General features: G+C 38.9%; 1 protein-coding gene across 5 annotated transcripts in view; it reads left to right on the plus strand.

The window, feature by feature from the left end:
- Positions 1-17,295, plus strand: part of Adam23 (ADAM metallopeptidase domain 23) — a 155,628-nt gene that overhangs the window by 80,695 nt on the left and 57,638 nt on the right. For all 5 annotated transcript variants that reach the window (XM_027397059.2, XM_027397056.2, XM_027397057.2 and 2 more), the window contains exons 5-9: positions 6,769-6,851; positions 8,331-8,394; positions 12,661-12,733; positions 13,503-13,576; positions 15,313-15,378. In XM_027397059.2, coding sequence (XP_027252860.1) covers positions 6,769-6,851; positions 8,331-8,394; positions 12,661-12,733; positions 13,503-13,576; positions 15,313-15,378 — 360 coding nt within the window. The remainder of the gene's footprint in view (positions 1-6,768; positions 6,852-8,330; positions 8,395-12,660; positions 12,734-13,502; positions 13,577-15,312; positions 15,379-17,295) is intronic.

A 17,295-nucleotide genomic window follows, 5' to 3' on the forward strand; every position in this document is an offset into this window, starting at 1 on the left:
TATGAAAATCCTGATGCATGGGGTCTCTGAGCACACTGTTACAGTCTTTCTATCTCCCTGTTCCAAATAGTCCCTCATTCCCATTCCTAGATGGGGTTAATATCTTTTACTTCTGATGGATGAAAGTGGGCTGAAAAGAGAATAAATATAGGAATTAGAGAGACAAAAAAAAATCAAGTTCACAGTGTAGGTACTAGATAGATGTTTGCTAATGTGCACAGAGCAGCTTCTTTTGTGTGCCCAGCCAAGCAGCTTTTATTGAAATTCCTTCCACTGCTCCTTGCACGAAGTGCAATACAATATATAATAAAGCAACTTTGTGGATTTCATTTTACTCATTTAAAAGACAACTTATTTATGTTTTCTTTGGTTTAAACACGTTTTATTGGGGCATAATTTATATACTGTAAAGTGCACAATTAAATTGTTTTTACTATATTTGCAAAATTATGCATCCATTAACATAATCTAATTTTAAAACATTTTTCATCACCCCACAAAGAAACGTCTTATCTATTAGCAGTCATTCCCTAGCGGCTCTCCTTCCCATCATAGGTAACTGCTAATCTACTTTTCTGTCTCTATAAATTGCCTATTTGGAACATAAATGAAATCCTATAATATGTGGTCCTTTGTGAGTGGTGTCTTTTTTCCCAGCTTTATTGAAGTATAATTGAAAAATGCAAATTGTGTATTTAAGATGTGCAACTTAGATTTTATACATAAAAATATTATATAGTTGGGTTGTGCCAAGTGTCATGCTTTGACTTGTGTACACTGGGGGAATGATAGGCATATTGAAGCTGATGGGCACATTCTCTACTTTGTGTAGTTATTTTTGTTAGGGAGACCATTTAAAATCTACTTCACAGCAGATTTTAAGAACATAATGTAGTAACTGTAGTCACTGTTTGGCATTTTCTGTCTTCACAATCTATTCCACTTGCACAATTAAAGCTTTGTATACTTTGACCAGCATCTCTTCATCTGCTCAGTCACCCCTTTTCCCTGACAACCACTGTTCTATCTTCTGCTTCCATGAGCTTGACTCTCTCTCATGCTATCTGCAAGGGTCAATGCAGCATTTTCTTTCTCTGCTGGGTTATTCCACTTAGCACAGTGTCTCACCATGTTGCACAGAGGCAGGATTTCCCTCCTTCCAAGGCTGGGTGATATTCCATTGTGGACACATTTCTCCATTCATGCATCCCTCAGTTTCTCCAGCTTGACGATGTGAATGAAGCTGAGATGAACGTGCAGTTCATCTGTCTCTTTGAGATTTAGAGTTCCTTTCTATTTTTTGATGGATCTCTGTTCTTGAATTGTAGTTCTACCGATATGCTATGAATGTTTCTTTTTTTTTCCCACAAGCCACTCCAAAATATATTCCTTGCCTTTTTTTCCAATAGCCATTCTCGTAAGTGTGAGGTATACCTCACTGTAGTTTAATTTTGCATTTCTCTGATGATCTTAGGTGTATTTCCAAGTGAGTTAAAATGTATGTCCATGGGACCATGGAATTGGTTTGGTGTCAAGAGAACTTGTCTACAAATATAGAGACGTGAGTGTTTAGCCCCAGTGCTCATTTAAAAAGCCAACTGTATCTGTGTGTGGTTGTAACCCCAACACTGGGGAATGGAGTCAGGAAGATCCTGAAAGTTCCCTGGCCAGCCAGCTCAGCTAAATCAGCAAACTGCTCGTTTAGTGAGAGACCCTGACTCAAGGCAATAAGGTGGAGAGCCATAGAAGAAGGCATCTGATGTCGTACTGTAGCTTCTGTGACATGTATATAGGCCCCCACACATGCCTTCCTCTCTCTCTATTTCTCTCTTTCTCTCTGTCTCTGTCTCTGTCTCTGTGTCTCTGTCTCTGTGTCTGTCTCTCTCTCTCTCTCTCTCTCTGACACACACACACACACACACACACACACACACACACACACACACACACACACACACACACACACAACCAGACAAAAACATGTCCACATAGAAACAGGCTCATAGATATTTACAAAAGTATTATTTACAATAGTCCAGAGATGCAGGCAACATCAGGCATCAGTAGATGAATGAATAAAGAATATAGGGTGTATTCATATATACTTAGGACTAGATTCCTATGTTAAATATGAATTTAGCCAGTGGTTCAGTACGTACTCCAGGTTCATCCATGTTGTTGCAAATGGTGGCATCTCCATTTAAGGGATGAATACTATTCCATTGCATTTATATACAATGAAATAATGTAGACACAGGAAGAAAAAGACTCCATAGGGATAGTATGTGGATTCTAAAGAAGTAAAAACATTAAAAAGAGTAGAACAGTGGTTTCTTGGGTTAGGGGTCAGGCATCAGGGCTGAAAATGGAGAGATGCAGGTAAAACTTACCAATTATATAGGACATAGGTGTAGAATGTGGTGTGCAGTATGGGGACTGTTGTCAATGACACTGTCACATGGTGGAAATTTGCTGAGGGAGTAGATTTTCAATGTTCTTTCCTAGGTACTCACAAGAGCAACTATGTGGGGGTGAAAAGACACGCCAGTCGGCTTGACCAACAATAATTTCATTATACACGACAAAGCATCATATTCTATAACACACACACACACACACACACACACACACACACACACACTCAACAAAAATGTCAGTTCAACTCTTACTCTGACCTAGTTTCTGTTTTAGGTAGAGCACATGCTTCAGGGAGCCAGAGATACATCCTAGCCCATGGGGAGAAGGCTTATTCTCACCTTGTTCTTTACTGCATTGTTTTTGGTGCTTTTCCTGTCACATATAAGCTTGGTTTGCCCAAAGCTCACGGTGTCTATGAGGGCTGTGGCAGCAGGATTCCAGGGATGACATCTGGAAGAGTGGCTCCTTGATAGATTCCTGGGTGGAAGTGGAATCGATGTAGAGCAGAAGGATTTGGAGAGCACATGTCCTGAGCACCCCGACTAGAGTCATCCCTTGCTCTCCTGGGGGTATTTGGAGAGTGAATGCCTCAAGGATCCTGGCTATAGTCATCCGTTGCTATCCTGGAAGGATTTGTTCCAGGATCTGACAGAGGTATATTCCAGTCCATGGATGCTCAAGTTACCTGTATAAAATATGGTTGGATTTGTGTACCTCACACATCCTCTTGGATCATTTAGGTAATCGCCAGCTTACAAAACCCCACGCAATATGAATGCATGCAAATAGCTGTTTAGAATATAAACAGCGATTTTCAACCTGGGGGGGGTCAATGACCCTTTCACAGGAGTTGCATGTCAGATATCCTGCATATCCGACATTTCCATTATGATTTATAACAAAATTACAGTTATGATGCAGTGATAAAAGTAATTGTGTGGTTGGGAGTCACCACGACATAAGGAACTGCATTCACATGTCACAGCATTAGGAAGCTTTGTACATGTTCAGCTTAGAAAAAGTTGTTTTTGCTAAGTTTCTTCATCATGCTAGTGGTTGAATCTGCAGACACTGACCCTGAGAGTGCTGTAGGTTGAGTGTTCCTGATAGGGAGGCGTGGGCACTGCCACCAGCTGTTAGAACTGAGCTGGGCACCTGTACTGGGCAGGACAGTTTCAGTCCTGTGTTTTCTTCTCTGGTTTCTTTCTCTGCTTGCCTCCTCCACCTTCCCCTTCCTCTTTCCCCACTACCTCTTCCTTGATTATCATTTAATGAATTTTCTGACTGTTTTTCTCTGTTTCTTACCTCTCAGTCACATTTGGAATGAAAAGTTCTCATTTTTATGTTTTGTTCCTAACCAGAAAGTTTGGATTTCTACACTTACAACAAATTTAAATGAGTCTTTTATTATGTGTATATTTATTACAATATTTTTGAAGTCTTTGAATTAGTAGCTAGCATAAAAGTTTCTTACTGTAGGTAAAAAACATTTTAAGTAATACCAGGAAAAAAATTACATGTGCTGGAACATTTATATTAGGTATAAAATTAAAGTCATTAAAATTTCCAGATTAAACTTCAGCTTGCTATTGTTGATCAATCAAAATAATGCCCTTTTTTGGCCATATTCTGAAAACATTTTAGAATATGAAAGTAACATGGGGTTAAAAATCGCCCTATGAAGTTGAGCTAGCAGACAATATTGGCTCCTTACAAAGCTATTTTAAGTTTGAACAATATAATTAATATGAAATATTAAAGTTATGTGGCATTGGCGGAGCTGAGGTGGCCCAACACTTTTTATCAATATCCTACTGGAAGAACTCATTTTCCTGCTGAATTTAATAAAGGTAAATTATTAAACTAGTGTTGGATTCTCCAACTCCTTAATTCTCTGAATGTAGTTTTTCATTTTCTTATTCTTCAGCAAATCCAGGTCCACATAATCATAGGCATATTGACATAGACATAGGTCGCTCACTTCTAAAACAGGCAGGTCTATATTGTTAGTAGGCAAAATTTCAAAACAAAAACAAAACCCATACCTGGAATAATCATTCGAGGGTAGAGTCTTCATTTCAGTATATTCCAAGTCTAACTCTCTTAGTCTACACAGTTCTTCACAATGGGCTGTGTCACTTATCTATAAATGTTACAGGACCTTCAGTACCAAGTTGAGGGTCTCAGTGCTCAGTCACTGTCAATGTCCAGGTTTACCTGAGTTTCTCAGACTGTGAAACTCATAAGCACTGACAGATTGAATGTTGCCAAAGCAGCTGAGATGATTAAATAGACACAAAGGTTGTAAAAATCTTAAAAATGAATTGATGGTTTGCTTCCTTTTGGTTTCACCTCAAAACCTCAAATGAAGAGGGTCACTCTCACCAGCCTTCTGTCTATCCCCTGCACCGTCACGGGCACCCTTCCTTCCAGCTCTTTTACTCTGCCCTCTATCCTTGTGACCTTATGTGGCTTTTTATGTCACTGTTATTTGAGTGGACTATTGGGAGAGTAGAGATGTTTCTTTTTGTTAAATGAATGAAATTAAATAATGTCTAGTAATATATCAACAAAGTCATAGCGTAGAGGTACTTTCTTATTAATTTTTATTTTAACATCAATTTTATTGATATATAATACAAATACAATGATTGCATACCTTTTTGTTTATGATTTCTCTTTTGATTATATTTTTATTATTTAAAACAATTTTAAATTGAAATATATGTAGTCATATTCTTCCCCTCCCACGAGCCCTTCCAGATCCTCCACCCCTCCCTACCCACTCTTTAAGGTCTTTCTCAAATACCAAACAAAAATCAAATACAACAAAACCCCTCAAAACAAGAAAACAGAATAGAACATCACTCAAAAAGAAAACAACAGAAAACTGTAACCAAATAAAAGCATACTAAAACTGAGGAGTTCATTATATGTTGGATTCTTGAACATGAGGCCTTCCCTGGAGTAGTTGATATATATACCCAGTGTCCCTCCATTGGAGAAAAATGAATTTCTGTCTCTCAGCAAGTATGAGTTATATTTAGTTGTTAACCTTTACCCCAGTGGCTAGGTATTCATTCATTCATTCATTCATTTTTTGAAAAACTATAACAAAATAATATATAATAAGATAAAATACAAACTATCACACTGAAGTTGAACAAGACCAATCTACAGAAGGAAAAGAGCCCAAGAGAAGGCACAAGAATCAGAGACCCACTCCTTCACACACTCAGGAATCCCATAAAAAATGCTGAACTGGAAACCATGATGTAAGCACAGAGGACCTGGTGCAGACCTGTGCAGGCCCTGTGCATGCTGCTTCAGTCCCTGTGAGTTCATATGAGCTTTTCTCATGGTGATTTAAAGGGCCTGGTTTTCTTGGTGTCCTCCACCCTCCCTGGCTATTACATTTCTTTGTGCTCCTCTTCAGCAGTGTTCTCTAAGCTCTGAGGGGAGGGATTGGATGGAAACATCCCCTTTAGGACTGAGTGTTTGAAGGTCTCTTACTCTTTGCAAAATGTCTGGTTGTGGGTCTCTATATTTGTTCCCATCTGCTGCAAGAGGAAGCTTCTTTGATGATGGCTGAACACCGCACTGATGACTATGAGTTTAGTAGAATATCATTAAGAATTGTTTTATCACTGCATTTCTTCTTCTTCTTCTTCTTAGATGAGTATTGTTTGGTTTTACCCTAGGTCCCTGGGCTATCTAGTCGTAGATTCTTGATCACCCAAGCAGTGTCAGGTATGGGTTCCATCCTGTGGAGTGGGCTTTAAGTAAAATCAGTTACTTAAAGAGTTGGTGACGTCCACATGCTTTGTCCCATTATTGCCCTAGCCTATCTTGGAGGTAGTACACTATTGTAGATAAAGAGTTGTGGTTGGCTTGTTGTTTATGTTTCTGTTTTGATAATGTGGAGAATGCCTTAGGAAGATAATTTCTCAAGTGGGGTGAATCAGATTATAGCAGTATAAAGGTTCTACTTAAAATGCATATAAACACAAGAAGAAACATCTGGAAGAACTGTGGTATGAAAAGGAGACAGGAAACTGCTGCGTAACCACATCTGTTTGTAACTACTTCTATAATACATGCCTAAGAAATGCAAGTGAGCTTTATCATTTACATTGGTTTTATTCCCTATAAAGCCCCTTCCTCCTCTGTTAAATACATAAAAATTGCTATGCTTAATGCTTGTCCAGCCCTATTTCTGACTTGGAAGAGTAGGAATTTCTCTTGCAGATTCATTCTCATCCTTGATGGCCATTCTCTATGAAACTATCAGAAATCCAGTGATCAGCGTGTAAGATACAATCAATCAATAAGACATTCTTTGTTTTGTAGGGTGGAGAGCACTGTTACTACCACGGAAGCATCAGAGGTGTCAAAGACTCCAGGGTGGCTTTGTCAACATGCAATGGACTCCAGTATGTGGGAATCTACTTGGGTCCTCCTGACCTCCAGGCTTGCTCATACCCTCTCATTCTTTCTAGTCTTTATTTTTCAGATATTCTATCTTAGTGACTTTTCTATGTCAGTGATGTATTGGGGATTAGATAGATACAGAGTAGTTCCAGGGAGCTAAAGTTCCCATTTCTCTAATACCTGACTTTGTAGGAAACTCAAAAATTAAACACATGATTGCATAGATCAGTAATTCCCATTTTGGTTGATGCTTTGAAGGGGATAGGTAGGGATGTATCAATTAGCTTTCTGTTACTGGAACAAAATTCCTGAGACAATCACCTTATAAAGAGAAATAGATTATGTTAGCTCAAGATTTGGAGGTTTGTCTCCTTGATGGGCTGGCCTCATTACTTGGGGCCACTTGTGAGGAATCACATCACTGGGGATTGAATGTGTGTAGTAAACCAAAGCTGCTCATGACTAGGAGAGAGGAGTGAGGAGGAGACTATAGCCCTACAATACCCACTGCAAGGCATTCCTCCCTACCCCTGCCATGAGCTAAAGAATTCTTACAAGGCTCGTGATGATTACCTTATGAGGATCTCATCACCTCCCAATAATAGCACCACTCTGGTGTGTAATCAGATCCTTAGTAGTTGTCTTGCTGGGGCATTTAAGACCCAGCTCCAGCAGGGAGCTAACAGACTCAATTTAGTTGATGCATCACCTACAGGTCTGTATCAAAGGTCGTATCAGTAGCATTTGATCTAAGTCTAACTACGCATCAGCCAGGGGAGGGTGGGATGCTAAGAGGAACTCTTGCATCCTCCAGAGGCAGACTCTTTGAAACCAGGCATAAACACATTTCAGATCCAAATCAAGTGGTGCCTCAGATGAAGATTTAGCTTTAGCCATGAAACCAAAAGGGGTCTTAAAAACCTTTTCAGACTTTACTTATTTATTTTTTTAAAATCTCATGTCTCCCTAAGTTAAATGTGGTTTCTATGGCATGCTGCTCAATAGGCATCACAATTTATAAGTGTAGAGATATTTCTATCAGCCTCTTCAGAATCAGAGATGGTTTTAGAATATTCTTAGAAGATGGAGTGGTCAGATTTCTCATAGGTGATACATAACAAGATATTTGTTCTAGTTGCATATGGTTCTGGAATAAGCCATTCCTCCTGTACCCATGATGTGAGAAATCTTATTCCAGATCAGTGTTGTCATTGGTTTATTTTTAAAAGTAAATTATGTCATGTAGAGTTTGCGTGCTCTGGGGGAATGCTTTATGCTTTTGTAGCTTGTGTGCTGCCTAGCAGAGTCCTTGGAGTGCTGAGACCATGACAGGGTTCCATGAAGCTACTTGGAGTTTATCTGGGACTGTAGGAAGACATTTGCCCGGAAGCACTCTTCAATGACACTGTTGAGATGCCTGCTTGCCAGTCCTTACTGTTTGCCACACTTGCTGACTCTCCTTCCGGTGTCTTGTGTTGCAGTGGCATGTTTGAGGACAACACCTTCATGTATATGATAGAGCCGCTGGAGCTGATTCATGATGAGGTGGGTCTGTGACATTAGTTTCCTTATCGTATTTTGTTTTTCCAGCATGTGAAGACAAAACACATCAAAGACCATTTATGCATGTTATGTGATTTCAGACTTATAATTGTATGATGCCAGGTGGCAGATCATTGTTATCATACCTAGGTATTCTGAAATAAGCCCATTCTTTCTGGTCTTTGCAGAGAACACGGAGGGCTTCTATTTTGCAATGAGCAGTCTGGACTCCATTATACAAGTTTTCACTCCCATTATCTTCTTTAGATAATTGTTTAAGAACGTACTTTTTACTAGACATATTTAGTGGGAAAATGTGTGGTCTAAACAATGGTACATGCTGTCCATATAGTTTTGAAATGGAGAAGAAACCAGTGTTTCATCTTATACAGGCCAGCAGCCATAATCAGAAATCCTGTGTTCCTGCCATGCTGTTGACTGACAGTGTTACCAACTTTAAAGTTCAATGTGTAGTCATCAATATTATTTTGAGGGCTTACTACATTTTATATTCATGATAAAACTGATGTCCTGAAATTCATGAATGGATATGCAAAAGGTGAATAAGGGACACACATGGCATTTCAGATGGTGGTACCACTGAGAGCAAAGGGCCATCGAGTTGTGGGGCAGGGGATCTTGAGCAAAGGCCTTAAGGGAATTGGGATACTCCCAGAGCTGTGACGATACAAAGGTTCTGGGATGGGTGCATCTTGCTGTGTTCTGCTGTCTTTGGGAGACTTGACTGTGTTGGTACAGGTGGAAGTTGGCAGGTGAAGACAGGGTGAGGTCACCATAGGGGAGTGAAATGAGGAGAGGGAACTGCTAATGAGGAAAACTGTATTTTGAGAGTGATGATCACAATAAGGCAGTCCTTTGATGGAGAGCAGAAAACCGTGTTGGTGGGGCACAGTGTGTCCCTGTGAAGTCTAAGCCTCCTGTCTGTCTCCCGAATAGTCTCTTTGTGCCACCATGTTCAAATTACACATTTAAAAAATTAAGAATATAGTGATTATTGGGGTATTTAAAATTTATCTATCATCTAGCTACTTACCTAGCTACGTACCTACTTGTCTATTTATTTAATATGTATGAGTACTTCTCTCTCTCTCTCTCTCTCTCTCTCTCTCTCTCTCTCTCTCTCTCTCTCTGTGTGTGTGTGTGTGAGTGCGTGTGTGCGTGCGTGCGTGCGTGCATGTGCGTGTGTGTGTGTGTGTGTGTGTGTGTGTGTGTGTGTGTGTGTGTATGTGTGTGTGTGTGAGTGCACAGTGCTTGAGGAGGTGAGCAGAGGGCATCAGCATCCTGGGAAGTGGAGTTACAGATGGTTCAGACGGTTATGAGTAGCCACGTGGGCACTGGGAACTAAACCTGTGTCCTCTGCAAGGGCAACAAAAGCACCCTCTCCAGTAATGACATCTAGGCTTTTGACAATAAAAGGCAACATTTATTTATTTACTTATTTTTTTTGTGTGTGTACTTGTGCACACACACGCACACATATATGTATATGACATACATATACATATACACATATATGACTATGGGAAAACTTTTCAATTCTGAGACAGAAAAGCCATTAACTTGTACAAGGTGATATTTGAACAAGTCTGTACGGGGTTTTGATTAGCAACTTTATAACTTCCCAGAGAGTGACGAATGTTTATCCCAGATTAAGATTCTGATGAGTAAAACACTCTCCCTATTCCTTGGGCAGGCAGATAACCCTACTGCAGCAAAACTGTCATACATTCAGCAAAATACCTAACATTTGGCTCTGATTAACTGCTCTCTCACCCTCCCTCATTGAAGAAACCCCCCAAAGAAAACAGCAACAGGTCCAAAATAGCTCTCTAAGCTTTTGCATTTTAGGAATGTGTAAATGGAGTAATTTCCAGCACATCTGTAATGGGACAATTTTTGCACACTGGGTGAATTCATAAATGTGTTGCAGTGTCTGCTGAACTGCTAAAAGGGTTTATATACATGTAAACTCTTATTATCAAAATGTTTAAAGAACTGTGCTTCATCGTTATAGTGTAATTATATTGCTTGGGGCTGATGGTTCTGTGCTTGCTATCTTCTGTTCCCTGTCTGCCTCCTACTGCCTCCCTTTTGCTCACAGAGTGATTTGTTCTTATTTTCACTGTGGGTTGGGGCAAAGGAGCAGAACTTGAAACTTTAAATTAGTCGTAAAAATCGTGTTGCAGATTCAGAGGTGAACTTCACTACACAGGTGTCTTTTTATGTTACCAGAATAAAGAGCTGACTGGAATAGAATTTGAATTTCTGGATGTTCACATTATTGTTAGTATTAATTTTAGCATACTTTGTAGTAAGTCAGAAATATGGACAGGATAGTTCCAGTGAGAATTCACATTCTGTTGCAAGTAGGAGGTAAATAGCTATATTCTTAATTATTGTTTTCTATCAATGTAATAAGAAGGACCTTTTTAATAGCTATTCTTAGGATTACAAAACTAATGTATTAGCTGAGTGTGGTGGTGTATGCTTGCAATCCCAGCTACTCAGGAGGCTGAAGCAGAAGGAACTTCAGTTCAAGGACGGGCTGGGGAACTTAGTGAGAACCTGTCTCAAATAAAGTTAAACAAACAAAACAACACCAAAACAAACAAACAAACAAACAAAACAGGCTGGGGATTGCATGATTCTCTTGCCTCATATGCGTGAGACTCTGGGTTCAATTATCAATATTGCAAAAGCCCCCAAATCTAGTAATATGTTAGACAATTTGGAAAGCAAAATAAACACTTCACTAAATAGTAATTATCCATCATCATACCACCCTCAAAGATAATTTCGCATCATCTTTTAGCAAATACTCTTACAAATTTTTCAATTAGACATTTACATATATATTTTAAATAAATTGATTGGATCATTTCAAAGCACAACTTAACCCAATAATGTATCTTTCTGAATCTCAGTATTTTTATTTGTTAAATAGAAATGCAAGGGTTGATCTTGGTTGTTAACTTGACATACCTAACACTAGGGAAGCAAGTTTAGCCGAAGAATTGTCTCCATCAGAATGGCCTGTGGGCACGCCTGTGGAACATTGTCTTAATTGGTAATTTTTGTAGGATGGCCAAGCCCACTGTAAGTGGTATTATCCCTAGACAGGTGGGATAAAATAGGTATCCCTGGGCTATATAAAAAGGGTAGCTGATGGTGGAGAGATGGCTCAGTGGTTAAGAGCACTGGCCATTCTTCCAGAGGACCTGGGTTCAATTTCTAGCATTCACATGGCAGCTTACAACTGCCTATAACTCTACCTTTAGGGGATCCAACATCTACAGACATACATTCAGGCAAAATGCCAATGCACATAAAATATATAAATCATGTAGGTAAAAAAAAAACCAAAAACAAAAAACAAAAAAACAAAACAGTAGCTGAGCAAGCCAGAGGAAGCAAGCCAGTAAGCAGCATTCCTCCGTGGTTTCTGCTGCTTCCTTATTTCTGCTTCAGCTCCTGCTTCTAGGTTCTGACTTCAGCTCCTACCCTCACTTTCTTCCATGATGGACTGTAACCAGCAAGGTGGGATAAACCCTGTCCTTCTCAGGTTGGTTTTGGTTAGTGTTTTATCATCGCAACAGAAAGCAAACTAGTGCAGGGATAGAATACAGACCATACGGGCTTCTTGTTGGGACAATACACACACCAGTGCTGATTGGCAGCCACGAAGCACTCGGCTTTCAGTGCTACTCCCACTTCTAATAATGTAGAGAGTGAGTATCACTTCTAGTCCAAAGGATATGGGTATTTTCAAGGTTGCTTATGGGTGTTACTAAACTCTTTCTCAAGCTGTGTTACCAGCACTCTATGAGTACATTCTGCCTTGCAGCTGTAATTGACTGTGGATGTCACAGTTTTTGAATCATTTACAAGCTGGTGGGAAAACTGCTGTTTCATCTTTTCGGAATTTGCGTTTTCAAGGAGTATTAAAGCACCGACGTTTTCTCATGCTGGTGGACGTTCTGTTCCTTTCTTATTCATTTCCCACTTGGGGCTTTGAGAGAAGCTGAGAGTTAAGAACAACTGACAAAATTGTGCTTTGATCTAAAATTGGGCTAGGTGAAGGGCACTGTTTTATTTAAAATTAAAGATTCAACAAGACATATCCTTTTCCTCTGGTTAGCTAACGTCCCCGAGTTAGCAAGGGTACTAGAGGAAACAGTCGGCTAACACTGATGCATAGAGTGTCTTCATGTCTTACTCTCCCATTTCCTACAATTGTTTTTGTTTCAGAAACTCACAGGCCGACCACACATAATCCAGAAAACCTTGGCAGGACAATATTCTAAGCAGATGAAGAATCTCAGTAAGTTTTAATTAAAATAGCCATGATAGGTGGTGTGGGCTGTGACTTGACAGACTCCTGGAGTCGTGCAGGCTTGTTGGGAAGGGAAATTGGTCTGAGAGCTGGGGTCAGCAGTGTGGGTGGGGAAGAGAGTCCCAGCTGAGCCATGCGTGGGTTGAGGCATGGAGAGTTGTTTCAGAGGAGATGACAAATTAATCTCTGGTGTGAAGCTGGGCTGGGAACCTGAGTGTGGCCAAATGTAAATGAATGATTACTTTAGGTCTAGGAGGATTTTCTTGTTTGCTATTCCCCAGCCATTCTGCATTGCTTCCCCGATTCACCCTGCCCCCTGAAGCATCTATAGTATGCTAATATGGGCAAAGGCTTCTTTTGATTTCCTGGGGGCATGTGATACTATTCCTATGTACTAATGCCCAGAGTCTTTCATAATTTATACAAAATCTTATGCCACATATCATTTTAAATTCTAAAATACACTGGGCAAATATAGTAGAGTTCTTCCAATATTGTTAAACGGCTGTAGGTCAAACAACCACCGTCTAATCAACCTTGGACACCTCCCATTTTTCATGATGAGAAGAAAATAGCTTTTGAACTGTCTTTGTGAGTGTGAAATGTTGAACAATCAATGCACTGTTTCACTGTAGGCTATTTTGGCTTTGTGATGACATTTATTATTAATGGTGCTGTTCCTTCATGTAATATTTGAAGACTATTCTCAGAGGAGCGCTGTCTAAATCCATTTGATGTTCATTTTCCTCTTACACAGGCACAGATGGCAGTGACCAGTGGCCTTTGCTACCTGAATTACAGTGGCTGAGAAGAAGGAAGAGAGCAGTAAATGTGAGTGTGGCCTTGGGCTACAGGCTTCACCTTTTACCCTTGGGAGTCTGCTCCCACACTGTCTAAACTTTCCCCTTCAAGACAGAAACAGCACAAAGAACCTCCATCTTTTGAGTGTCTCTAGCACAGCCTTATTTTTTCTTCTCTCGATATTAATGATCCAAACTGATTAGAGTGTCCTGTGAAACCTGATGCCATTTAAAAATGTGTTGTTTTAGTTCTATTTTCAATGTGTTTTTCTTATGATAAGAAGAGTACATTTTTTTTTTCCTATTGAAAAGCACAGTAGGGCTGAAGAGATGGCTAAGCAGGCAAAGCTGGATAACCAGAGTTGCATCCTTGGGACCAACTAGCTGAAGGAGAGAATTGATTCCAGTAGTTAACCTAGGTCTGTATGTACTCACCCTCCCCATACAAACAAACAAGCAATAAGGAGAGAATTCACAACAGTATTAGAGATAATATGACTTATACATGTCATATTAAACATTTTTGTTAAAAAATTAGGAAGAGTTAGGTTTTGAAATATTGGCTTAATAAAATTTATTTGCATTTCTTCCAAATAAAAATGAGAAACTCTCTTATACCAAATTTGAAAGCTAGGTGAGTTTTTCAGAACACAGTTACAGAATGTTATTTCTCTATTGGTGATATGCCAGTGGCTAAATAAAAGTCATGAAATGACATAACCAGAGACTGTATGTCTTTTGTGCACTGATAAATGCATAGGAGTGTTGTAACTAAATACTTTCACAGTCTTTTTGTAGTAGATTAGAAGGCTGTAATGATCAGGACTGTTTAGTAATTACATGGTGAATGCCATGTAACCAAGAATTAATTCTACAGCTTATAAGTTACATGGTAATTCACTAGATAACTTAATGAGTAATTGTAGAACAAATTATACATTTTAGAAAATACTTAGTTGAATGTATTTTTTGTATTAAATTAATTAGACCCCTCAGCCATCTAAAAGTTAGTTCAAGTTTGAATCATCTCCTTGCGTAGCATGTTTTGGTAATCATGAATACAGTTTTTAATGTTCACTTATTTAAGACTTTTTGCTTACTCTTGAAGATACAGTTGGCTCATACAGCTTTCCTTCTACCACGGTCTACCCCAGGCTGATCTGTTACTCTGCACACAAAGAAGATGAACCACCGTTATTAACTTTTCAACCATGAAAAGAAATAAGTGTAAATGAGAAGTAAAATAGTCTTTATTCCTACCATGTAATCTGTCAGGCTTTATTCCTGCTAGTAGCTGGAAGTGGCACGCTGTTCCACTCCATTCAGTTAATTCCTGTTGCCCACCCTGATTCCTAGTTCAGAGATGCCTCATGTTCTCATGAAATGAATTTAAAGTAAATTCCCCTTGACATTTTAAGTAAATAATGTTTTATCATTTAATGCCTTAGAAAGGGAAATTTACTTATTTTTAGCTACTATGCTATGCATTTTTCTCTAGACTAATTTTACATAGAGAAAAACATACAGGAACAACATGACCTATTTCCCATTATGATGAACAGAGATAGTGAAATTGTTTTTTTCTAAATTCTTGTCTGTTCACCGATACTTTATAGCCATGTATGAACAATTGTCTCATGAGGCTTCTTTTTGGGGTATTTTTACTATGCAGAGTTCTGAAATTCAAGGCTTATCTGTTACTTATTGAGAAATAGAGGTGCTTTATGTCAATCACTATTCTAACCATGAATTTCTTATTTTCTTTAGCCATCACGAGGTGTGTTTGAAGAAATGAAGTATTTGGAGCTTATGATTGTTAATGATCACAAGATGGTAAGAATACAGAATTGATGTTGTCTTGGCCATTGTTCTATGGCTGTTAAGAGACACCATGACCAAGGCAACTTATAAAAGAAAGCTTTTAATCAAGGGCTTGCTTACAGCTTCAGAGGCTGAGTCCATGATCATTAAGATGGGAAGTGTGGCAGGCAGGTAGGCAGGCAGGCAGGCAGGCAGGCAGGCAGGCAGGCAGGCAGGGTGGCAGGGTGCTGGAGCAGTAACTGAGAGCTCACATTTGATCAGCAAGCAGGTGTGGTGCGGCATTGGCTTTTAAAACATCAAAGTCTACCCCCAGTGACACACCTCCTCCAACAAGGCCACACTTCCTAATCCCCCCCCCCAAACAGTTCCACCACCTATCGACTAAGCATTCAAATATACAAGTCTATGGGAGTCATTCTCATTGAAACCACCAAAAATGCCCAGTAGCTTATTAAACAAGAAATGCATTTCACTTTCAACTCTCATTTATATCTTACTAAAGTACAGATATTTAGACACAGTCTTTTGGTGATTCTAACTGATCATTGTTTCTAGATGAAAAAGAGACAGTAACTAATTTTTATAGCTTCAAATTATCTCTCTAATAGAGATTATAATGGGTAGAGTTTTAACAATATGACATTTTTCACTTGTCTATGTTTAAAATGCTTAGTGTCTGCTTTTCACATCCAGATGCTTGGTCATTGATTCATTATTTTATTCTATGCCTTTGTTCTGTGTGTGTGTGTGTGTGTGTGTGTGTGTGTGTGTGTATGTGTGTGTGTATGAGGCTCTGGGTTCTATCCCTAGCAATGAGCAAGCAAATAAACAAACAATGAAAGAGCTATCAAAAGAGACTGTTTTAAACCAGTATTTTATTTCACTAAATATTGACAATATAAATAACTTTGTGTTGCACCCGTGGAAGAAAAATACATTGCATTCTGGCAACGGTTAAGAGAAATACGGAGAGAAAGCACCACTCTCCATCTGAGACCCTTACAATCATTCTCTACTTAGCCTTTCCATCACCATCATCCGAGCATCTTTTGGCCTAGGCTGTGTGCTATCGTGCCCAGTGCTGCTGGTGTACGGGTAAATTTTTCGATACACTTTTAAAGTATTAGCTCATGACCAGTGTTTAACTGTTCCCATGATAGCTGATTTCAAGCTACTGAGACTGTTAATTTAAGCTAGGTAAGGATGTGATTAAGTGATTTTTTTTCTAATCTTTTGCATCTGGCCTCACCATTGCCTCACCTCCAAACTCATTAAGCCAGTGATTATTTTGCTATAGTTATGCAGTTTAATTCTAAAAATTGCTCATTAGTTGATTTTAGTTGAATTTATGGATGTAGAATTGTATTTTTGAAAGTCTTCATGAAGGTAGAACTTTGAAAAAATACTTAAAAGTCAGATATGGGTAAAACCTTATAAAATATTGGAATAAAAATTTAAGTTTTTATGAGGTCCTTGCTTTATTTTAAGAAAACCAAAGTTAGTGAACTATACGATAAAATTGTATTTTGTACTAAACTGGCCAAATGAAATTCTTTTTTTTCTCTTTTTATTATTATTATTATTATTAATTCAAGTTAGGGAACAGGCTTGTTTCACATGTAATTCCCCTCTCCCTCTCCCTCCCCTCACCCCCATTCCTTCTCCCCTACCTCCAACCTACCCCCCATCCCATCCACCCACCACTCTCCAGGCAGGGTGACCACATGAAATTCTATTCAACAGAGTCTTCTCAGAGAAACCCTTGAAACTGTACATCACAAAGGTTTATTGTATATTTATTTTTTTATTTGAGTCTTTTACTTTAATGGATATTTAAATTAATTGCCATTAATTACTAAGTACTAATTTAGTTGTGCTTAAAATTATTTTTTCCCATGGAATTCTTTTTATTTTTGTAGACAACTTAAT

The sequence above is a fragment of the Cricetulus griseus genome, chromosome 2, assembly GCF_003668045.3.
Source record: "Cricetulus griseus strain 17A/GY chromosome 2, alternate assembly CriGri-PICRH-1.0, whole genome shotgun sequence".
NCBI classification, from domain to species: domain Eukaryota; kingdom Metazoa; phylum Chordata; class Mammalia; order Rodentia; family Cricetidae; genus Cricetulus; species Cricetulus griseus.